A 22871-nucleotide genomic window follows, 5' to 3' on the forward strand; every position below is an offset into this window, starting at 1 on the left:
TGAAGGATGAACGAGAGAAGTCCTGCGAGGTTATCTGCTAAATCTGCTCCTCCAAAGCCAGAGCCCAAGACTAAAAAAGGACCTGGGAATGAAAGGAAGCAAAGGGATAAGGGGTAAAGCTGATGCTGGCACAGAGAGAAATAACCCTGGAGAAAATGGAGATGCCTAAACAGGCCAGGCCCATAAAGCTGACGGTGCTGGAGATGCCAAGTGAATCATGTGCATTATTTGATAACAGTGCACTTCTAGTGACTGAAGAGTTTGAAATACTATCTTTTATCAATGTTTATAAAAATGCAGAATTTTGTTTTACTTTTTAAGCTATGTTTTTAGAACTGTTTGTCACTAATAGAATGTCTCCAATGCTGGACTGATATCGGGGGAAAAACCTTTCCCTTCTAATTTTGGAGACGTCCTCTAGGTTCCCAAGAGAAATTCCTTGATGTTGACAAACATCAGCCACCTTGCCTTATGGGGGAAAAGCGACTATACTGGCTAAGACATCTTAAAATGAAGTGCAAAGAAATCTGACTAGCGTCACCACAGGTTTCAGGGACTTCTGAACTATGGTTAGCATCACTCATTTGTCTCAGTTTCCTCCTCTCTCCCCCAAATTTTCATTGCTGGTTTTATACCTACCTCTGAAGAGCTTTGGTAAATGTTTGAGGTGAATCAATTTCTTCAATAGTGCCTGCCTTGTTTTTTAAAGAAGTCAGTTCTCCCTTTGTGGCCAAGCAGCCATACTGGTAGGGAGACCTTTTGCAAAAATATACATTTCCATAAAAGTCTTGTTTGGGCCTCCCCTGGTGGCACAGGCGGTTGAATGCCACACTGTGAAGCTGTCTGCAGCCTCTGCAGCACCGGTTCGATCACGGCCTGCAAGGGTCCCACATGGCACAGCAGACCTCTCCTGTCGCACCCGCTGCTCCGCTCAGCAGTGTATTTTGTAGGTCTGCCTGTTCTCTTCCCCGCTCTGTCTCTGATGAATCCTCTCACCCTCCCACGCATCTGGCCTGTACCCCGGTTCTTGTATAAATAAATATGGCCTCCCCTGGCGGCGCAGCACGTTGAGCGCTGAGCTGCCAAGCTGCCCACAGCCTCCGCAGCACCGGTTCTATCCCGGGCCGCTGGCGAGGGTCCCACATGGTGCGACAGACCTCTCCTACCACGCCTGCTGCTCCCCTCAGCAGTGTACTTTGTTGGTCTGCCTGTTCTGTTCCCCGCTCTGGTGAATTCTCTCACCCTTCCGCGCTTCTGATTGTACCCAGTGCTTGTATAAGTAAATATTTTTTAAAATAATAAAAAATAAATCTTTAAAAAAAAAAAGTCTTGCTTGGTCTCTTTAATATCACTTAGTATCAGCTGTTTTTCCTGAAAAATTCTTCTCAGTACTATGGGTCACTGCTCATTCCTAAACTATGTATACTCATGTGTAACTTTGATAGAAACATAAAAACTAAAGAAAAAGATATATGGTGGTTGAATATTCACTTCATTTCTAGAAATCTTCCCTTCACTGCCTACAATAGCTAATCCTGATGCAGTGCTTACCATGTGCAAGGCACTATTCTAGGCTCTTTAGATAGCTATAACCCAACTAACCTTCACAACTACCTATGAGGTAGATAGTATCAATATCTCCATGTTTAAAATGGTAATAAAAGTAGTAATGGCAGGGCCAGGAATAAGTCCAACAAGCTGACTCTAGAGTCCTTATTTTTTTTTTTTTTAAGAGGCATGTATTATTTATTTATTTGTTTGTTTGTTTGCTTGCTTGTTTATACATGCACTGGGTACAGTCAGAAGCGCGGGAGGGTAAGAGAATTCACCAGAGCCAGAGCGGGGAGCAGAGCAGGCAGAAGGACCGAAGTACACTGCTGAGGGGAGCAGCGGGCGGCAGGAGAGGTCTGCGCGCCATGCGGGACTCTTCTCCGGTGGCCGGGGAGCAGCCGGGGATCGAACAGGCGCCGCAGAGGCCGCGGGCATCTTCGCAACCCAGCGCTCAACCGCTGCGCCACCGGGGAGGCCCTAGAGTCCTTATTCTTAATGACTATCAAACTGTTCTAGTGATTTGAATTAAACAATTTTTCAACAAAATACAACTTCTATAACTCCAGATAGCAATTACATATGTTTATTCTCACTAACTCCTCCCCACTAAATTTATGGTATATTTCATTACCATTCATTTTATTATTTTTTTTTTAAAGAGGAACTTTTACCTTTTTTTTTTTTTTTTTTAAAGATTTATTTATTTATTTATTTATGCAAGCACTGGGTACAGTCAGAAGCACAGGAGGGTGAGAGAATTCACCAGAGTCAGAGCGGAGAGCAGAGCAGGCAGAGTGACGAAGTACACTGCTGAAGGGGAGCATCGGGCGGCAGGAGAGGTCTGCATGCCATGTGAGACCCTCACCCGGTGGACAGGGATCGAACCGGAGCTACAGAGGCTGCTGGCAGCTTCGCAACTCAGCGCTCAACCGCTGCGCCACCGGGGAAGCCCCTACCAATCATTTTAAATATAAACTTTTGCTACAAAACCTGCAAACTGAAAGACATGAAAGAAGCTCTCCCAAAAACATTAAAACAGGGCCTCCCTGGTGGCACAGGGATTAAAGACAGTTCCATCAAGCTATTGCCAACCACTGCAGCACGAGTTCGATCTCCAGTCAGGGAGCTAACCCACATGGTGCAGCAGACCTCTCCTGCCTCACCCACTGCTCCCCTCAGCAGTGTATTTCAGTAGATCTGCCTATTCTGCTCCCCACTCTTTCTGGTGACTCCTCTTTACCCACCCACCCACACCTCTGACTTACACCCCAGTTCTATCTATCCTATCTATCTATCTATCTATCTATCTATCTATCTATCTATCTATCTATCTATCTATCTAAGCACTGGGTACAGTCAGAGGTGCAGGAGGGTGAGAGAATTCACCAGAGCCAGAGCGGGGAGTAGAACAGGCAGAGTGACAAAGTACACTGCTCAGGGGAGCAGCGGGCAGCAGGAGAGGTCTGTGCGCCATATGGGACCCTCACCCAGCAGCAGGGGATCGAACTGGCGCTGCAGAGGCTGCGGGCAGCTTTGCAACCCAGCGCTCAACCACTGCGCCACCGGGGAAGCCCACACCCCAGTTCTTATATGCATAAATAAAAAAATCTTTAAAAAAAACATTAAAACAATTTTATCAGTAAGGCCTTACAAGAACAGAAAGACTACTCTTGTTAGACTGAACATATAGTCATTCAGGTTTAGTTGAGGACGTTCAATTCACTATGAATGAAATCTGCATTTCAGTTTTCAAAAAAAAGTTTTTTAATTGTACAAGAGATTTTTTTTTCCTTGCTTTTAGAAGAAAATTAACTTGTTATTTAAAAAATAAAAACCGGGTCTCCCTGGTGGCGCAAGGGGTTAAGCATAGCACTATGAAGCTACCCTCAGCCTCTGTACCACGAGTTTGATCCCGGGCCGGCCAGGGAGATTCCCATATGGCACAGACTTCTCCTTTCTTGCCCGCTGCTCCCATAAGCAGTGTATTTCAGTAAATCTGCCTGTTCTGCTCCCCACTGTCTCTGGTGAATCCTCTCACCCGCCACACGTCTGGCCCGTACCCCAGTTCTTGCATGCATAAATAAATAAATCTTTTAAAAAAATAAAAATAAACAACAAAAACCATCTTGATGCATTCAGAACAGGATTGATTAAATTATTAATGTCCACTCAAAAATATCACACAACTTTTGAAAATATATGAAGACTATGCAACATTTAAAAAGCATCCTGAGGGCCTCCCCTGGTGGCGCAGTGGTTGAGTGCTGGGCGTGAAGCTGCCCGAAACCTCTGCAGCACGGGTTCGATCCCCAGCTGCGCCCACTGCTCCCCTCAGCAGTGTACTTCGTCAGTCTGCCTGTTCTGTTCCCCGCTCTGGTGAATTCTCTCACCCTCCCGCACTTCTGACTGTACCCAGTGCTTGTATAAATAAATCTTTAAAACATAAATAAAAAACATTCTGAGATGATGTTAACTGGAAAAAGAAAATTCAAGTTGTATGTTCACCACAAACAACTCCACTTTTTTAAAAAATTAGGTAGAAATGCAAATCAAAACCACAATGAGATACCACTTCACTCCCACGAGAATGGCACATACAAGAAAGCTAGAAACAACAAATATTGGTGAGAGGGTAGAGAAAAAGGAACCGTCATACACTGCTGGTGGGACTGCAGGCTGGTCTAGTCCCTATGGAAAACCATATGGGGGTTCCTCAAAATATTAAAAATAGATGTATCCTATGATCCAGCAATTCCATTCCTTGGTATTTCTGAGGTGCAAAGAAAGCAAAAGCACTAATTCAAAAGGATATACACAGGGCCTCCCCTGGTGGTGAGTGGTTGAGTGCCAGGCTGCGAAGCTGCCCGCAGCCTCTACAGAGCCGGGTTCGATCCCTGGCCACCAAGAAGGATCCCACATGGCACAACAGACCTCTCCTGCCGCGCCCGCTACTCTCCTCAGCAGTGTATTTCGTCCGTCTGTCTGTTCTGCTCCCCGCTCTGGCTCTGGTGAATTCTCTCACCCTCCCGCGCTTCTGACTGTACCCAGTGCTTGTATAAATAAATTTTTAAAAATAAAACAAAAGGATATACACATTCCTGTGTTCACTGCAGCACTATTTGTAACAGCCAAGTAATGAAAATAACCTAAGTGCCTAAGAACAGATAAGAGGATAAAGAAGCTATGGTACACTGGAATTCACAATGGAATACTACTCAGCATAAAGAGATGATATCTTGCCATTTGTGACACAGATGGAATTAAGGGGATAATGCTAACTGAAATAAGTCAGAAGGAGAAAGACAAATACCAGACAACTTCACTCATGTGGAATGTAAACAAACAAAAACAAAGGAACAGACAAAACCAAATCAAAAATCCTAAATATATGACTGCAGAATTTACAGTACTAGAGGGAAGGGGCTAGAGGTGAGGAATAAAGTGGGGAGAGGGCCCAAAGGCCTACAGTGGGGAATTATGGTTGCTTTGGTGGCAAGTGTGGTAGGGTAACACATCTGAAGAGGTGTGCACCTATTTCCTTAAAGCATATACAGTGTATAAACCAATAAAAAAAAGTCACCAAAAAGAAAACCACTGTTTTCAACTGTTATGACTGAAACTGTATTTAGCACAAATAGAAAAAAAATGAGAAAAAAATTTTACAAGTAGGTATGTGAAAAGACAAAAACAACAGTAGAGGTTGTGCTAAGGTAGACTAATGATTAATGCTGATTTCAATTTTGTAGTAACATTTATAAAAACTTTAAAGATGTCACGCATACCAAGTAGATTAAGGTTTTGGTGACTCTGAAAATGTTCTAAAACTCAATTGTGTCAGGACAGAAAGAACTCCAGGGCCTAGGGAAAGGAGGGAATGAGGAATTATATTATGTATACAATTTGAGTTATATGAGAAGTAAGTAGCTCTAGACACTGTACAAAAATGTGAATATACTTAACACTACTACACAGTTAAGAAGGTATATTTAATATTATATGTAGTTTACCACTACAAAAGAGATTTTTATACTGAACTGAAAAAGTAAAAATAAAACTCATAATGAGTAGGGAAAAACTGAACTGTGATAACACTTGCAAATTTACTAAAAATGTCACTAACGGTAAACTTCAAATGGGTAAATTTCATGGTTTATCAATTGTACCTCAATAAAGTTGTTTCAAAAAAAAAAACTGTTAGAAGAAAAAAACTCTACAATACTCACATGAGAAAATTCAGGCTGGGATGGGACAGAAAGTGACCCAGGAGTGAAGACTGGTGTGCTCTGAGATACTGGTGTTGAGGCTTGTGGTGATATAGTGGGCTCAGAGGGAAGAGGAGGATTTTCTACCTCTATTGGTTGGAGTTTCTTCTGAAAAGACTCTCCCCTTCCTTCAGATAACACTGACATATCCATTGGCTCATCTGGTTTAAAACAGGGGAAAATAAATTGAGAAATAAGCACTTCTCAATACTACTAATGTTCCCTTATTACTAAAAAAAAATTATATTACAGAACCTAAAAAGCATAACAGTGGCTTAATTTCCAGAAAAGCTGATGGATTAAAATAGTAGACTAAATTCTGGAAACCTAGTAACAGTTTCTTCCACTGAGTGGAGGGAGGTCCACATTCCTCAAATATTTAGATATAGATTAAAACAGGGCTCATCTGAGACTACCCACCCAAGATATGAAATGTTAAATTAACTGGGAACCTCTGAGCCCATTTCCTGGTGATAGTTTAGATTTTCACATTTTGCTCAGGAATAACCAGATTAAAGGCACCTAATTTAACCATCATCATACTATACCAGAGATCTTAAATGGCAATGAACAAGAAAATATTTACAAATTTATAAAATGATTACATTTGCATTAACAACTGCTAAGTGCAGAGTAATGGAATGACAGCCAGAACAAATAAAGGAAAAGAAATCCATCGATGCCATTAACACTTATTTATCAAAGAACTAAGTATAAGACACTACTCCTAAGAAACTGTTCAGGAGGGAACACAAAACATAAAACACTGGGCCTCCCTGGTGGCACAAGGGGTTAAGACGCAACCTATGAAGCTATCGGCAGCCACCGCAGCACGAGTTCAAGTCCCCGCCAGGGAGATACCCACATGGCGCAGCAGACCTCTCTTGTCTCGCCCACTGCTCCCCTCAGCAGTGTATTTCAGTCAGTCTGCCTGTTCTGTTCCCCGCTCTGTCTCTGGTGAATCCTCTCACCCCCACACCTCTGGCCTGTACCCCAGTTCTTGTATGCATAAATAAATCTTTAAAAAAAAAAATAAAACACTACTTTCCATAGTACACTACCCACCTACAGGCTATTAAGATCTTTCTCAGAGCTAGCCTAGCTAGTAAGCTATGTGCTTATCTACCCTTTTTCCCCCAATCTAACAAACTGATCTCACAGAGACTTCCTCTAGACCACTCTCACAAACTCCCTATGCTATTGAGTTTTTCCCTATAACTCACAACTCTCATCCTTGCTACTTAGCTTGGCCTCAATGTCACATTCTAGTCTAGTTCTAAGTTCAGGATCTGGTGCTGCAGACCTTTATTACACTACCACATCTGTGTTTATTTTCATTGTTATCTTTTGATCTTTCTTTCCGTGACAAAGCATTTATTAACAACTCTGTTATATGTAGTACATGTTAAAAGGTTTTAACTTAATGATGTTAGAGAAAAAGCAAAAATAAATGCAAAAAGCATATATACTCCAGCAAACAGTTATGCACATAGTAAGCAAATATATTAAATCTAAAATACAATAGACAGTATTTGCAACAGCCGATGTGTACCTCTGGGGAAAAGGTACTTAAGTATATGATTCCAAGAGGAAAATAGAAGACAAAAATCACGTATTGACACTTTCCCATTTTCATTAGTATATGAATTTTAAATGGAAATGTGGGGCTATGAAGCATTAATTCAAGTCAAAATGTTTCAATGAACAAGTTTTAGCAGTTCATCTTTTTGTTTTTTTTTTAAATCTCTGGGGTGCAAGCCAGAGGTGGGGGGGGGGTGAGAAGAGCCACCAGAGACAGAGTGGAGAGCAGAACACGCAGATTGACTGAAATACACTGCTAAGGGGAGTAGCGGGCGAGACAGGAGAGATCTGCTGCGTCATGTGGGTCACCTCCTGGCCAGGGATCAAACTCATGCTGCAGTAGCTGAGGATAGGGCTGACGCTTAACCCCCTGCACCACAAGGAGGCCCCAGCAGTTCAACTTATATATAAACCCGTTGCCAGTGTTTGGATTTTTTAAAAAACAAGTAAATTTTCTACTCAACTAAATGATATTTGAAGCATTTTTATCATACAATAATATGATAAAAATTACATTCACTGTAATTTTCTGAAAGTATAGTGCATGCTATGAAAACATGCAAATATGTTTTTTTTTTAAATGAACCAGCCGTGTTCCTGTTTTTTTTTTTTTTTTTTTAATTTTCTAGAGGCATGTCTTATTTATTTATTTATTATTTGTTTGTTTGGTTTATACATGCACTGGGTACAGTCAGAAGCGCGGGAGGGTGAGAGAATTCACCAGAGCCAGAGCGGGGAGCAGAGCAGGCAGAAGGACCGAAGGACACTGCTGAGGGGAGCAGCGGGCGGCAGGAGAGGTCTGCGCGCCATGCGGGACCCTCCTCCGGTGGCCGGGGAGCAGCCGGGGATTGAACCGGCTGCAGAGGTTGCAGGCAGCTTCGCAACCCAGCGCTCAACCGCTGCGCCACCGGGGAGGTCCGCAAATATGTTTTTAATGTCTGTCTTCTATGCTGTTCCTATAAGCTTGCTAAAATACATTAAAAAATACAATTAAGGGAATATGTTACATGAAGAAATAAAAAACAAAACAGTACATCATATACATTACATGTATCTTTACACAGTTGGGATCTTTATATTTATGCATAGAAAACATTCTGAAAGGAAACATATCCAAACACTAATTAAAATTGTATCTGGATTGTGGTATCATGGGTGATTTTTATTTTCTTCTCGTTACTTTCCTAACTTTCCTCAATGAGTATTAATTATTTTTACAATCAGGGAGAAAGCATTTTTAATGTAATTGACTCTTCAATGTCCATATTACAGATAAAAGAAAAAGTTGTAAGTACAAACCACACAATTTGCGTTAACAGATTTTTTTATAGTGGATTCACTTTTATACTTTGTTATTTAATAAAGGTATCACTAAGCATGCTATGTTTAAAATTACATTAGTCCATACTGCTGATTCAAGAGAAAACAGGCAGAAACAAACTTTGTAGCAGAAGAAATTCTAAGCCTAAATTTTTGTTACGGATTTAATACACCTGAAAAGCAGTTTAATCTATATCATATACATCACTCAAAGGCACTAGGATATCAGAGGAGGCATATACATGACAAGAAAGAACACAGACTCTGGGCCTCCCTGGTGGCACAAGGGGTTAAGACACAACCTAAGAAGCTGTCTGCAGTCTCTGCAGCATGAGTTCAATCCCCGGCCAGGAAGATACCCACATGGCGCAACAGACCTCTCCTGACTCACCCACTGCTCCCCTCAGCAGCGTATTTTAGTCGATCTGCCTTTTCTGTTCCTCAGTCTCTGGTAAACCCTCTCACCACCCCCCCATCTCTGGCCTGTACGCCACTTCTTGTATGTATAAATAAATAAATCTTTTTTAAAAAAAAAAAAAAAGAACACAGGCTCTGAAGGCCTGAGTTAAAAACCTGTCTTTGACTTAAAGTTGTGAAACTTCCATGTGCCTTCATTTCTTCATCTGTAAAGTGTAGATGAAAGTATATACCTACATCTTAAGGATTGTTTTGAGGACTCAATGAAAAAGAAGTGCACATGTAATGAGGTTTTAACTTAATGATGTTAGAGAAAAAGCAAAAATAAATGCAAAAAACATACATACTCCAGCAAGCAGTTATGCACATAGTAAGAAAATACATTAAATCTAAAATATAATAGACAGTATTTGTAGCAGCCTACATGTACCATTGATGAAAAGGTACTTAAATATATGATTCCAAGTGGAAAACAGGAGACAAAAATCACGTATTGACACAGTTCCTGGCACATACTAAGTATTCAATAAATAGTAGTTATTGTACCATTATTGGTATTTGCAAGAATGAAGAGGAGAAAAATCACAGGATTTGTTGAAAAAGGCTTGTAGAAGTAGTAGGAATTTAGAAATATCTTGAATGACTGGATAGGAGAGAGAACAGAGCAAAAGCTAATGAGATAAATTATCTTTTTTTTTAGGTAAGTAAAGATGAACGTTTTCTTGTGAACAACTATTAAAACCACTATTACTAGGTCATCAAAAGAGGAAGAAATCAAAATTTCTACCAGCTGTTCCTAGCCTCTCTGGCTCCTATTCTGTTTTAACAAAGTAAAAGAACCTATAAAGAGCAAATAACAATTTTTAGTTCCCACTCACAAGCAACATGCTAACATATTGCTGGAAACTACTAGGACATTAGCAATAAACCCAGTTTTTTACTATACAAATTCACTGAGTTCAACTTTTAAAAACATAATTTATCTCTAGGTCTTTTAAAAAATGAAGCCAATAATACAGACTTCTCAGAATACTCAGTGCTAGAACAGCAAAGAACTAAGAGCATTTTACATTAGGCCACAACTCTGTTAGACATGGGTCCCATTGAACAGTTTAGGTCACAATGTTCCAACATATCAACAGTACATTTGGAAAGACAAAAGAAATGTTGCACCACTTCTAATCTGAGTTCTAAGATAGATCAAAAGAGCTCACCTTTTCTTCCTTCTTCTGTGGGACTGCTAGGAACAATAAAAGGGGTAGATCGCAAACCATCCGGGGAAGGAGCGACAAGATCTGAGGAATTCCTTGACATGAGAGAATTACATGTTATTTTCTATAGCCACAGTTTTGCATTTCTGTATTTGTTTTTACTTTTTAATAGAGAAAATATCTAAGTAATTTAGACAAAAACTTATTAGCATTTTTTTCAACTACATAAGGCTGGCAGAAGAATCATGACTAATTCAATTATTACTTCTCACACCAGGCAGATCCAAATTAAGAGTTGCTTTTTTTTTTAAAAAAAAAAGGATAAAGCCATATGATTATGAGAAAGTAAATGGCCAGAGATGATTCATTTGCAGGCTTGAAACAAAAAATCTATTCCATTTTTTTTTTACCTAATATGTAAAGATGATGCATTTTTTTTAAGATTTATTTCTGTTTATTGATGCATACAAGAACGGGGTGAAGGCCGGAGCTGCAGGCGGTGAAAGGATTCACCAGAGACAGAGTGGGGTGCAGAACAAGCAGATCTACTGAAATACACTGCTGAGGGGCGCAGCGGGCAAGACAGGAGAGGTCTGCTGCACCATGTGAGTCAGCTCTCTGGCCAGGGATCGAACTCATGCCACAGTGGCAGGCAGTAGCTTGATAGCACTCGGACTTTAACCCCTGCACCACCAGGGAGGCCCAAGATGATGCATTTTTTATTAAAACTTTTCAAAAAGCAAACTTCTTTGCCCTACCACAGATAAAGAAACCCAACTTGGATGTGGAGGAGGGAAGAAACCCAAGATTCAACTCTAATATAACCTCTTCTCCACCTCATGCTATAAATTGGAGAGAACTGCTAATAAAATAGAGGAGCAGAATGGTTGTTCTGGGGTGTTTCAGTCTATGAAACTGGATAATTTCTTCCCAAGTGAAAACTTCGGGTTACTATTCTAAAACTTTCAAATGTAGCTTCTTCTCCGCGAACACACCAAATGGCGGACGACGCTGGTGCTGCGGGAGGGCCCGGAGGCCCGGGGGGCCCTGGAATGGGAGGCCGCGGTGGCTTCTGCGGAGGCTTCGGCAGTGGGCCCTGGGGTCGCGGCCGGGGGCGGGGCCGCGGCCGCGGGGCTCGCGGAGGCAAGGCCGAGGACAAGGAGTGGATCCCCGTCACCAAGCTGGGCCGCCTGGTCAAGGACATGAAGATCAAGTCGCTGGAGGAGATCTACCTCTTCTCCCTGCCCATCAAGGAATCCGAGATCATTGACTTCTTCCTGGGGCCGTCCTTCAAGGACGAGGTTTTGAAGATCATGCCCTTGCAGAAGCAGACCCGCGCCGGGCAGCGCACCAGATTCAAGGCGTTTGTGGCCATTGGGGACTACAACGGACATGTTGGTTTGGGCGTTAAATGCTCCAAGGAGGTAGCCACCACTATCCGCGGTGCCATCATCCTGGCTAAGCTCTCCATCGCCCCTGTGCGGCGAGGCTACTGGGGGAACAAGATCGGCAAGCCCCACACCGTCCCTTGCAAGGTGACTGGCCGCTGTGGCTCTGTGCTGGTGCGCCTCATCCCCGCCCCCAGGGGCACTGGCATCGTATCTGCGCCTGTGCCCAAGAAGCTGTTGATGATGGCCGGTATCGATGACTGCTACACCTCGGCCAGGGGCTGCACCGCCACCCTGGGCAATTTTGCCAAGGCCACCTTTGATGCCATCTCCAAGACCTACAGCTATCTCACTCCCGACCTCTGGAAAGAGACCGTGTTCACCAAGTCTCCTTACCAGGAATTCACTGACCACCTGGTGAAGACCCACACAAGAGTCTCTGTGCAGAGAACCCAGGCGCCAGCTGTGGCCACCACATAGTAGAGTTTATACCAGGAAATAAAGTGAATTACGCCCCCCAAAAAAAAAATAAAATAAAATAAAAAATAAATAAATAAAACTTTCAAATGTAGAAGCAGCTCTACCTGCCTTCAACAGTTCCTCTAAGTTCTCATCCCCTAAATTCTGACACCTACAGTCAGCCTCTTGATTTCAAAAAGAATTCTGGACTAACAGGTAATTTACCTCTTTCAATCTCAGTTTAAAACCCTTAGGAACATGTTTCCTTGGCACAAACTACCTTAAGGTTACTCACGTGGAAAGACTCTCTTGAACAAGCGACCGCTGACCAGAGAGCTGCAGGAGGTGCAGAGTGGTAGCCGGTGTAGAAGCCAGAGAACACACACCTTCTTCCCTCAAAGGAGTAGAATAACCGTCAGAAGCTATTGAAAAAAAGAAAGATATTCTAGATCCATTTACTTCTTGGACTGACATTACTGAGTTGCCAAAAAAAAAAACCAAAAAACAAAAAACCTCAATACTGTGAAAAGACTAATAATCACGTTTCCAACCACGTTCAAGAGAGCAGAAACTGTTTTTCTAACTACATGACAATTAATGGAATGCCACACTAACATTAAACACCCCCCTCCCTACTAAATTACAGTTTTAATAAAGAATTGACAAAAAGAATTCCTTAGTCCTTTCTGTCATGATCAAAGCTTGTAGAGGAAAAGTCAGAATCCTTATACCTCTGCTTGGCTGCTCTTCTTTCTTGTGAAGCTTCTATTATAAAACAGCAAGCGAGCCTTTTATTCCAAGGTCTACCTAAGGTGAAGTAAAGCTCATGCCATGATGCAGATGGGAGAAGTCAAAACAATGCGCATGACACCTGATAATACGAATGCAGCAATTTTCAAGATTAGAACTTGGACCCTCTCAAAAGGAGACAGAAAATGCTAATGCTTTAGTAAGCAGCCATTACTGATTTATACTATAAAAAGTCTCCTGTTGGTCCCATCTCCTTAGCAATAGATAGAGTAGCAGCTGTTTTAATCCTAAACATAAAAGAATTCCTCAAATGACCTATAGCTTTACTGAGAGACCGAAAAAGGTTTCTTGGTGACTATCTCAATGTACTGCACTGCAACCTATATTCACAGCACAATAAAAGGAATATAACCTTTTTTCCCCTCCTTACAATCAACACATTGTATTACAGATTATTACTGAAGCTTTTGGGTTCTGAGGGGGGGACTGATGGCGGCTAACAAAATGAAAACAAGCAACTTTCTAGTCTAAATTTTATGTACTTTCTGCTAGGCCATAACTTCCTATTTGTGGTAGATGAATCAACTGATGAGAAAGTAAATGCTACCCAAGTGATTATGAAAAACACTGAATTACTGTATCTAATATCTGAAGACTTATGATAGAAATAGCTACTATCTGTAGTGTTAAATTTATTCTGTCATTAGCTAATATTCCACAATTCTCCATTTCCAAAAGAGAAAAAATGATGTTAAAATGTTAAGAAGTAATCATTCCTACGAGGCCCTTCTCTCTAATCAGCTAGAAATATATTTTTCTTCTAAATCACCATCAAGTCTACACACCTATAAAGTGCCTTCTAACTTAAACCATAATCTAGAAATAAAATTTTAGATCTTTGGAGGAGAGGGGCTGTAGCAATTAACTGCTCTTTGTACCTGTTTTATTGCTCTCGTCAAACAAATCTTCCTGAGTTGATAAAACCTCAGGCTCTGGTGACTTCTGAATCTCCATTCCACTTTCCACAAGTTCTCGAGCAGGTATTTGTTCTTTTGTTTCCACAGCAGCAAGAGATACTTTGGGACTAGAAGGCAGGTCCTCTGATCTAAGAAATTCATATCACCAGGAGAATAAAACTGCTAAGTTCAAATGCTTTCAGCTTTAAACTAAAGAGCTTTACCTGTTTTATATTTTTCTTTAATAATTTCAAAAATGCCAGTAGCTCTAATCTACATTACTACTGAAAATGAAATAACCTACTCTAAATAATAATACAAAGCCCAGGGCCCATTTCAAAGCCTGTTTTCAGTCTCTCACATAGTAATCTCTCTTTTTCAACTCTGCTTCCTGCTGTGCTGCATTTCCGATGAGTGTTTAAGGATTTCTGTTACATATATATTATCTAAATGTGCATGAAGGATTCTGACCCAGACCACAATGTCAGTTATCCTCTGCGCTAATACCACACATTAGCTTCTGCTCGCCTTTTCCATTTCATCTATCCACCCTAGGGCCCAAATCAAGGCACCAATACTAGTCATGTGAACACATCCTTCGGTGGCCCCTTTCCAGATACTTAGGTGCTCTACTCTACCCCTCCCCAGAGTAAATAAAAGAGCAAAATTAGCTAGGATGCAATTTCTGAAAGAAAAGCCTAAAAAGTCAGCCTGTTTTTCACTAGAGACTTCTCTTGATAGTCAACTCTGCTCACTCCCCAGTTTCTACTGAAATAAGTACAACAAAAACAATACTGAATGTTTATTCATTCCCCCTCCCCAAATTGGAAGAATTCCACATTTCCTCTGCCACAACTAAATTTGAGGTGTTGACCACAAGTGATCCTGTTTTGCATAAACAATCACCACAGGCCAAGTAGAGGTATCTGCGCAATTTCTACCAGGTTTGGAACCTAATGAACTTGGAAAAAGACTGCATCCCTGCATAAAATACCAGATTCAGGATACCTAAGGACCCAGAACAATCTGTGTGCCCAAGTACAGAAACAGTGGAATTTTAAATATACTATTGGGTCTCCCTGATGGCGCAAGGGGTTGGAACTTCACAATCACAGAACTGTGAAGATAGCTACCCACAGCCACTGCAGCATGAGGTCGATCCCCAGGCAGGGAGCTACCTACATGGTGCAGACCTCTCCTGCCTCATCTGCTGCTCCTCATGCAACAGGGTGGTCCCCAGGAAAGGGGGAGGTTCCCTGCCCCACCCAAGGGAGGGTGGAGCTGAGCAGGAAGAGGAGAAGCTGCAGAAGAGACTGAGGAAGGAAGCAGGATGGAGCCAGGAGACCTGGAGGAGGCGCGTGGAGCCCAGAGACAAGTAAAGAAACTACGCTTGTCTTTTGGTCGTGGACTGGGTGACACAGATGTGGGTGAGACCTGTGGGGAGGTGACAATGGCAGCTTTTATCTTGATGTTGATTTTGCTCTTTTCCTTCCGGGCTTGTCCGGTTGTTTGTGACCCTTTTCTGTGGGTCCCCACTGGAAGATGCTTTAGACTTGTAGCAGGCTTTGGGGCCTTGTTCTGGGCCGATCCCATATGGATGGACTTTTACCCACGAGGGGACGGGTAACTTTGGGTGCTTCATTTAGAAACTAGACTCTTTGCCTTTCCTGTATTGTTTCCTAGTTTTATTAAAGATCCTTCCCATTACTCTCATGTGTTTTGTGTTGATGCGGCGGATGGCCGAACCCATTTAGAATAGGCAGGTTTGCGGGGTTTGGGCTGCCCCTCTCCCTGTCCTATAACAGATTTGGCGTCCAACATGATTTAGGACAGAGCCATCCGTGGTTAGTCAGCCCCATGGGGAAATTGGGCTTCCCTATGGCACTGGCTACCATAAGCGCAAATGTGATTTTTGGTTTCTCTAGTGTGTTTGTTTCATATGTCGATTTGCTGTTGAAAAACTGGCTTGGGCTTTGTGAAGATTCTGTGTGTTTGTGTGTAATTTGTTTGTAGTGACTTGCTAAGAGATTTTAATTTGTGGAAATTTTTTCTGTGCCAGTTTTACTCAAAAGATTAGGCAGTACATTGGACCATGTGGCCAGATCAAAGATGGTGTCTGAGGCCACTTGGCGTGCTCTTGTAAAATTCAGAGGTTCTTGTTGCTAGGACTTTGGAACTTTTTTTTCTTTCTTTTTGTAATCTCTGCTGTCTCATTAGCATTTCTAAAGGCAATAATGTTTCTTCAGTGGTATGTAGCTTTGTCTTTGGCTACTTCCTGCTCTTTGCCTGATGCATTTTGCCAGCCAATTGTGAAGCAGTGGTGTTTAAATTAGCAAATGTATGCCTGGGTGTTAAGGAAAGAGTAGCCTTAAGCAGTAACTGGTAATTGCTGGTATCCTTGATGGATTCTTGGAGATAACTTGAATTTTTGCAAAGTCTGGATCAGAAAAATTAACAAGATTTTGTCTGAGTCTGAAAGGATTTGCTGCTGTGAATTTTGTCTACACAATTTGTTTTGGGCATGTTTGCCATTTTGAATCCTGGATTTGTTCAATTGCTGGTGTAAGACAAGATTCTAAGTTTCTGCTTCCTACTGAGGAAGGTCTGTTATGGAAAGCACTCTTTAGGGTGCATCATGTAACTATACCAGGTTTTCATACCTGTGTTGTTGTTGTCCCTCCCTAGTGTGGGGGAGGTGTAATTTGTGCTTAGATGTTTAATCTGCTCTTTCAGCTTCTGTCCCAGAGTGGCTAACAGAAGGAGATGACTCCTTTTAATTGAAAGTTAATTACTGATATTTTGATTTTGCTTTTTCGGGTTCTATTCCAGGAAACCCAAGGAGTGCCTGCTTGGTGGCTAACAAGAGATGACTCCTTTTGCTTAAAAGTTAACTGTTACTTTTATTCTTTCAGTTGCTGTACAGAATACCCCAGGATTGACTTCTAATAAAAAGTCTTCAACACTGAAAACCCTAAGGTGATAAACAAGGTCATGGAACTCTTGTGATTAATAAAACTTTTCCTTCCTATTTCCAAAGTCTTAGGTTTGCAGGATGACAACTGGAAATTTTTCTGCCAGCAACACTCCACATTTTTTTTGGACTTTGATATTTTTTTTCTGAGCCTATGGAGTAAAACTGCAGTTACATAACATATTCTACGTGGCATAACTAAAAAAAAAACTGTCTTTGTCTATACGTTGTATGTCTGTATGTCCTTGTGTCTGTCTTGACCTCCAGTGATCGACAAATTGGTATACATGGTGCCCATAGACGTTGAAAAAAAAAAGTCTCCAGTTATGATAAAAATAAAAAAGTTATGGTTTGATTGTCAACATTGTGCTACTGAATTAAGCCGGTGCCTTCATAGAGATTGAATATTGTTGTTTCTGCTAATTTTCTAATATTTATAGCAAAGCTTCCCAGAAATCTAAATTCAAGTACAAATTTGGTAGCCTGTCATTTGACTGATGCAAGGAAATTTTGTGGAACCTCAGTAGAGCTCCTGAGACACTCCACAAAGTTTCTCCCTTTCCTCCTGGGAAGGCATTAGATGAATTTGTTCTATTTGGCTTTTACCTAATGAAGTAAAACTGGAAGGGAAGCATTGTCACTTGGGAAAATGGTAAAACTTTGGTATGTACAAAAATGTTAACAGTAGTTTTCTAAAATGTGTATACAAAAAACCTCTCAGTATCTGGTATGTATGTAGATTGTCACCTTGTAATATTGTATACTTCAATTGTTTAATATCTACAGGAATTGTTTCTGAAAATATAGGGAGAAAAGGTCTCAACAGATTCCTATTGATGGAACTTTTTAGAGTAAAAACTTTCCTACAAAGGACTGAATAGACCTGGAAATACACCTGACATTTACAAGTTTTCTTTGTAATTTTTTCATGCATTTTGTCCTGAATCCACAAAGTTTTTTTTGTTTTGTTTTGTTTTGAGTAACCAGAATCTGCAGCAAGGTTGCAATTTTTTTTCCAGCAAAGCTAACTCGTCACATTTTCTCTCCCCTTAAAACCAACACAGCATACAAATAGAGGTAGTAATTTTTGCTACTTATCTTAGAGTCTGTTTTTGCATAACTTCCATAGGGATTTTATCTGTTTTAACAAAAAAATTGGACGCGAGTTTGATTGTGTGGCTTTGTGTGGAGTTCTTCCAGAAAGTTGAAAAAGAGCTGAACCAAGAAGAGGAGAACCTGTTTGCCTTGTTTGTAGGGTTCCAGAGACCTCCAAAGAAGGTGAGGAAGCTTGCCTCCATTGGCAGGACTGGACAACCCGGCCAACGAAAATGCCTTGGTACCCTCGAGAAGAGGAAAGCCCAGGTGGAGTCTGATGAGACCAACTTTGTACCTAAAGCCTACATCTACTGGATGCCAATGGTTCACTCTGATCCTATATGGAGTATTTCAACAAAGCCAGCTAAAAATTGCTATTAGTTATTTCTGCCCTGTGATTTTATGCAAAAATAGGAAAAATGGTTTAAAAGTAGATTTAATTTGCAAACTTTTGCTATGCTGTTAAAGTTTGGGATCAAGGTTGAGAGAATTCGTTTTTGCATAAGTTGAACCATTTTAACATTTTTTCCCTGTGATTTTGATATATTTTCTGTCTTGTTTTAGCTAACGCTCCAATTTTTTTTTTCTTTTGGCTGGTATAATGGACTATTTTTCAGAATGGAAAACTGTCATACTGGACATTCATAGACAATGCTGCTGACTAATTGTTGCTTCTCTTACACACATTGTAACCCTAAAAAAAGACTGTCTCCTAAGACTACACCCTGAGATCTGTGCCACCATAGATATGGTGGAATAAAAATTAAAAGGGGGGATTGCAACAGGGTGGTCCCCAGGAAAGGGGGAGGTTCCCTGCCCCACCCAAGGGAGGGTGGAGCTGAGCAGGAAGAGGAGAAGCTGCAGAAGAGACTGAGGAAGGAAGCAGGATGGAGCCAGGAGACCTGGAGGAGGGAGGTGCATGGAGCCTAGAGACACGTGAAGAAACTGAGCTTGTCTTTTGGTCGTGGACTGGGTGACACAGATGTGGGTGAGACCCGTGGAGAGGTGACCATGGCAGCTTTTATCTTGATGTTGATTTTGCTCTTTTCCTTCCGTGTTTGTCTGGTAGTTTCTGATCCTTTTCTGTGGGTCCCCACTGGAAGATGCTTTAGACTTGTGGCAGGCTTTGGGGCCTTGCTCTGGGCCGATCCCATATGGATGGACTTTTACCCATGAGGGGACGGGTAACTTTGGGTGCTTCATTTAGAAACTAGACTCTTTGACTTACCTGTATTGTTTCCTAGTTTTATTAAAGTTCCTTCCCATTAAAGTCTCCTATGTTTTGTGTTGATGCGGCAGATGGCAGAACCCATTTAGAATAGGCAGGTTTCCGGGGTTTGGGCTGCCCCTCTCCCTGTCCTATAACACTCACAGCAGAGTATTTCAGTCAATCCTCCTGTTCCGTTCCCCACTTTGTCTCTGGTGAATCCTCTCACCCTCCCACACCTCTGGCCTGTACCCGAGTTCTTATATGCATAAATAAATCTTTAAAGAATAAAAATATACGGCCTCCCCTGGTGGCGCAGCGGTTGAGCACTGGGCTGCGAGGCTGCCCGCAGCCTCTGCAGCGCTGGTTCGTTCCCTGGCTGCCAGCGAGGGTCCCACAAAAAAAAAAAAAAAAAAAAAAATTTAGTATTTACATGTCTCTTCTGAATATTAGAGGAGCTAGGAAGACCTCCCACAGAAAGAAACTCTGCAGACTAAGATCAGACAGGTGTGGCAACCAAACAGTAAGGAGTCATGCTTATTACAGCAGCAATAAAATGGCTTCCTAATAATCCTACAGATGAGGACACAGGGCCTCCCCGGTGGCACAGGGATTAAGTCTCAGAGGTATCACTGCAATGGCCTGAGTCTGATCTCTAGCCAGGGAGCTAGCCCACATATGGCACAGCGGACATCTCCCATTTCACCCACCGCTTCCCTCAGCAGTGTATTTCAATAAATCCACTTGCTGTGCTCCCCACTCTGTCTCTAGTGAATCCTCTCTCCGCCCCCCTGACAGACCACTGGCCTATACCCTAGATCGTCTACACAAAAATAGGTAAAAGCATTTGTTGGGACAAAAAAAAAAAAAAAAAAAAAAAAAAAAAAAGATGAGGACACAATGAGTATTCACAAATAGTGTTTCTATTAGACCAGAAATATGCCCAGTATAAGGGGGAAAAAAAAAAAATCAATAATTTCTAAAAACATTTCCACCTGGCAAAGTGAAATTGGTATAACCTTATAGGCAGAAATTCATAAATACTTTCCAGAAAGAATCTGGCTTACCGTGCAGGCAGGGGGCTTTTCTCCTCTACTGTATTTACATCCTTACTGGGTTGTGCTGCCACAGGGACATCTTTGTTGGGTGGTTCTGCCACTGGGATAGCTTCATTGGACTGTTCGTGTTTAATTGCTTGAAATTTTAAAAGAAACAGGAAAGAGGTATTTAAATAGAAATAACTTTAATACAGGGCCTCCCTGGTGGTGCAAGGGGTTAAGACACAACCTGAAGCTATCCGCAGCCACTGCCGCACGAGTTTGATCCCTGGCCAGCCAAGGAGCAACCAACATGGCGCAGCAGGCCTCTCCTGACTCTCCCGCTGCTCCCCTCAGCAGTGTACTTCAGTCAATCCGGCTGTTCTGTTCCCCACTCTGTCTCTGGTGAATCCTCTCACCCACCCTCCTCTCTGGCCTATACCCCAGTTTTCGTATGCATAAATAAATAAATCTTTAAAAAAAAAGAACTTTAATATACAAAGAAGTCCAATTTGAAAATTTATACAGGCATCACTCCAGAAAGGAATATAACCACTTAAAAAAGTTCAACTTGCAAGCCATCAACTGGCTATTTACCAGATAGCTGTGCAACCTTTCTATATCAGCTAACGTTATATTAACTTACATAGTTATAAAATAAATTGAAAAATAACTAGCTCTAATATGGGAGAAAAATGCTTTTAAACAACCCCAAATGCCACAAAACATGTTTCATACCAATATTAGCATCCACATCAGATAGTCTGGTATAACCAGAGTTTGTGGTTACTGACTGTAGACGCTCTTTGTTCACTTCATATGGCACAGCATGTTCTTCAATATCCTGGCTCTGGGAAAGCTCCAGAACTCCAAAGCCCAACTGTGATGAGGCAGGATCTAGGAACAAACTCTCAAGAAATTAGATGTGTTATCCCACATTATACACTGTACAAGCAACTGTCCTTAGCAAAAAAGGGTCATGTTCAGTCCTTCACTTCAAAATATTTCCTGCCCCTCAAAATTTTTCAAAATACAATCAAGAATAAGAGAACTGAGGGCCTCCCTGGTGGCACAGAGGTTAAAGTCTCAGCACTATCAAGCTATCCCTGGCCAGGGAGCTGACCCACATGGCACAGCAGACATCTCCTGTCTCACCTGCTGCTCCCCTCAGCAGTGTATTTCAGTAGATCTGCCTTTTCTGCTCCCCACTCTGTCTCTAGTGAATCCTCTCACTGTCCGTCTCCCCCCACCCCCGCACCTCTGGCTGTATCCCAGTTCTTGTATGAATAAATAAATTTAAAAAAAAAAAAAGTGTAATGGGGCCTCCCTGGTGGTGCAAGGGGTTAAGACACAACTTGGGAGGCTTTCCGCAGCCGCTGCAGCACCAGTTCAACCCCCAGCCAGGGAGCACCCACATGGCACAGCAGACCTCTCCTGACTCGCCCGCTGCTCCCCCCAGCAGTGTATTTCAGTCATCTGCCTTTCTGTTCCCCACTCTATCTCTGGTGAATCCTCTCACCCCATGCACCTCTGGCCTGTACCCCAGCTCTTGTATGCATAAATAAATAAATCTTTAAAAAAAAAAAGTGTAATGAAGGAAAACACTTTCATACTATTAAAATCTTACAAGCATCGAATATTAATGAACTATGTCTACTTTCTGAAGATATAAACAGCAGCAATTCAGACTTCTTCCAACCACAAAATATATATGCCCAAAATATTTTAAACACAAATGAACATGAAAGGAATGTAAGTCAATATGTAGAAAAGGGACTATCCAATTAGCTACAGGTTCCTGAACACCAAATTAGGTATAATAGCTTAAGACCACTAGCAAATTTTAATGACTACTCTCAATTCATCATAAGAAGTCTATGATCTAATAAAAAGGAAACATTTAAGTATCTGCATGCTCCTAGTGAAGAGACTGTTAACACAATCTACTATACTGAAAAAGGCATAAGACTACCTTCAGCACCAAGGGAATGTGTGGTATCATCTGGAATATCTTCTTCCTTTTCCTCTCTTTCTTCTATCTCTTCTTCCTTCTCTTCCCGAGCAGAAGGAACAGGTTGCACTGACATTCCCAGAACACTATACAAAGAAAAGACATCATGTATTTCCAGACAAATTGGATATTTCCTTTGATTTTATGGTTACTCCCCACATACAATCGCATCTTCAGCAAATTTGAGAGAGGTGACCCACATGGCGCAGCAGACCTCTCCTGTCGCTCCCACTGTTCCCCTCAGCAGTGTTTTTCGTTGTTTGCCTGTTCTGCTCCTTTGGTGAATCTTATCACCCTTCGCGCCTCTGGCCTGTACCCAGCTCTTGTATAAAAATAAACATTTTTTAAATAAAGTAATTAGATTTAAAAATAAAATAAAAAACACACAGTAATCCCAGTAATTTTAACTGTAAGAATTTGAAATGTGGGAGATCCTTGTAAAAACATCTCAAAATTTACTGTTACTAAAAACAACCTATAAGCCTGGTCTAGGTTACTGATTAGTAATTCCTTAAAATGGAATATTTGCAGTCAGTAAAATGTTTTTAAATAACCAAGGCTAGTGCATAAACTTGGAATTGATCCTGGATTAAAAAAAGTCTCCTCTTCACAGGGAAATATGAACTCTATTATTAATATTATGTAATTAATATTT

General features: G+C 41.5%; 2 protein-coding genes across 7 annotated transcripts in view; one reads left to right on the forward strand and one right to left on the reverse strand.

The window, feature by feature from the left end:
- The window catches only part of TP53BP1 (tumor protein p53 binding protein 1), a 115370-nt gene that overhangs the window by 51700 nt on the left and 40799 nt on the right, over positions 1 to 22871 (reverse strand). For 3 of the 6 annotated variants that reach the window (XM_054701048.1, XM_037502341.2, XM_037502342.2), the window contains exons 1-7: positions 22178 to 22298; positions 20944 to 21102; positions 20236 to 20362; positions 13878 to 14044; positions 12485 to 12611; positions 10346 to 10437; positions 5775 to 5974 (exon numbers count right to left, since the gene is read on the reverse strand). In XM_054701048.1, coding sequence (XP_054557023.1) covers positions 5775 to 5974; positions 10346 to 10437; positions 12485 to 12611; positions 13878 to 14044; positions 20236 to 20362; positions 20944 to 21102; positions 22178 to 22292 — 987 coding nt within the window. In that variant the 5' untranslated portion in view covers positions 22293 to 22298. Of the gene's footprint in view, positions 1 to 5774; positions 5975 to 10345; positions 10438 to 12484; positions 12612 to 12920; positions 12953 to 13877; positions 14045 to 20235; positions 20363 to 20943; positions 21103 to 22177; positions 22299 to 22871 lie in introns of those variants that run through there. The other 3 variants (XM_037502343.2, XM_054701055.1, XM_054701054.1) reach the window with 3 other exon arrangements.
- On the forward strand, positions 11321 to 12242 carry LOC119238551 (40S ribosomal protein S2-like). Its single transcript, XM_037502345.2, has one exon. It carries the CDS (start codon positions 11341 to 11343, stop codon positions 12208 to 12210), a length of 870 nt encoding a protein of 289 aa, XP_037358242.1. The 5' UTR covers positions 11321 to 11340; the 3' UTR covers positions 12211 to 12242.

Source organism: Talpa occidentalis, unplaced genomic scaffold, assembly GCF_014898055.3.
Source record: "Talpa occidentalis isolate TD23 unplaced genomic scaffold, MPIMG_talOcc4v2.1 talOcc4.11, whole genome shotgun sequence".
NCBI classification, from domain to species: domain Eukaryota; kingdom Metazoa; phylum Chordata; class Mammalia; order Eulipotyphla; family Talpidae; genus Talpa; species Talpa occidentalis.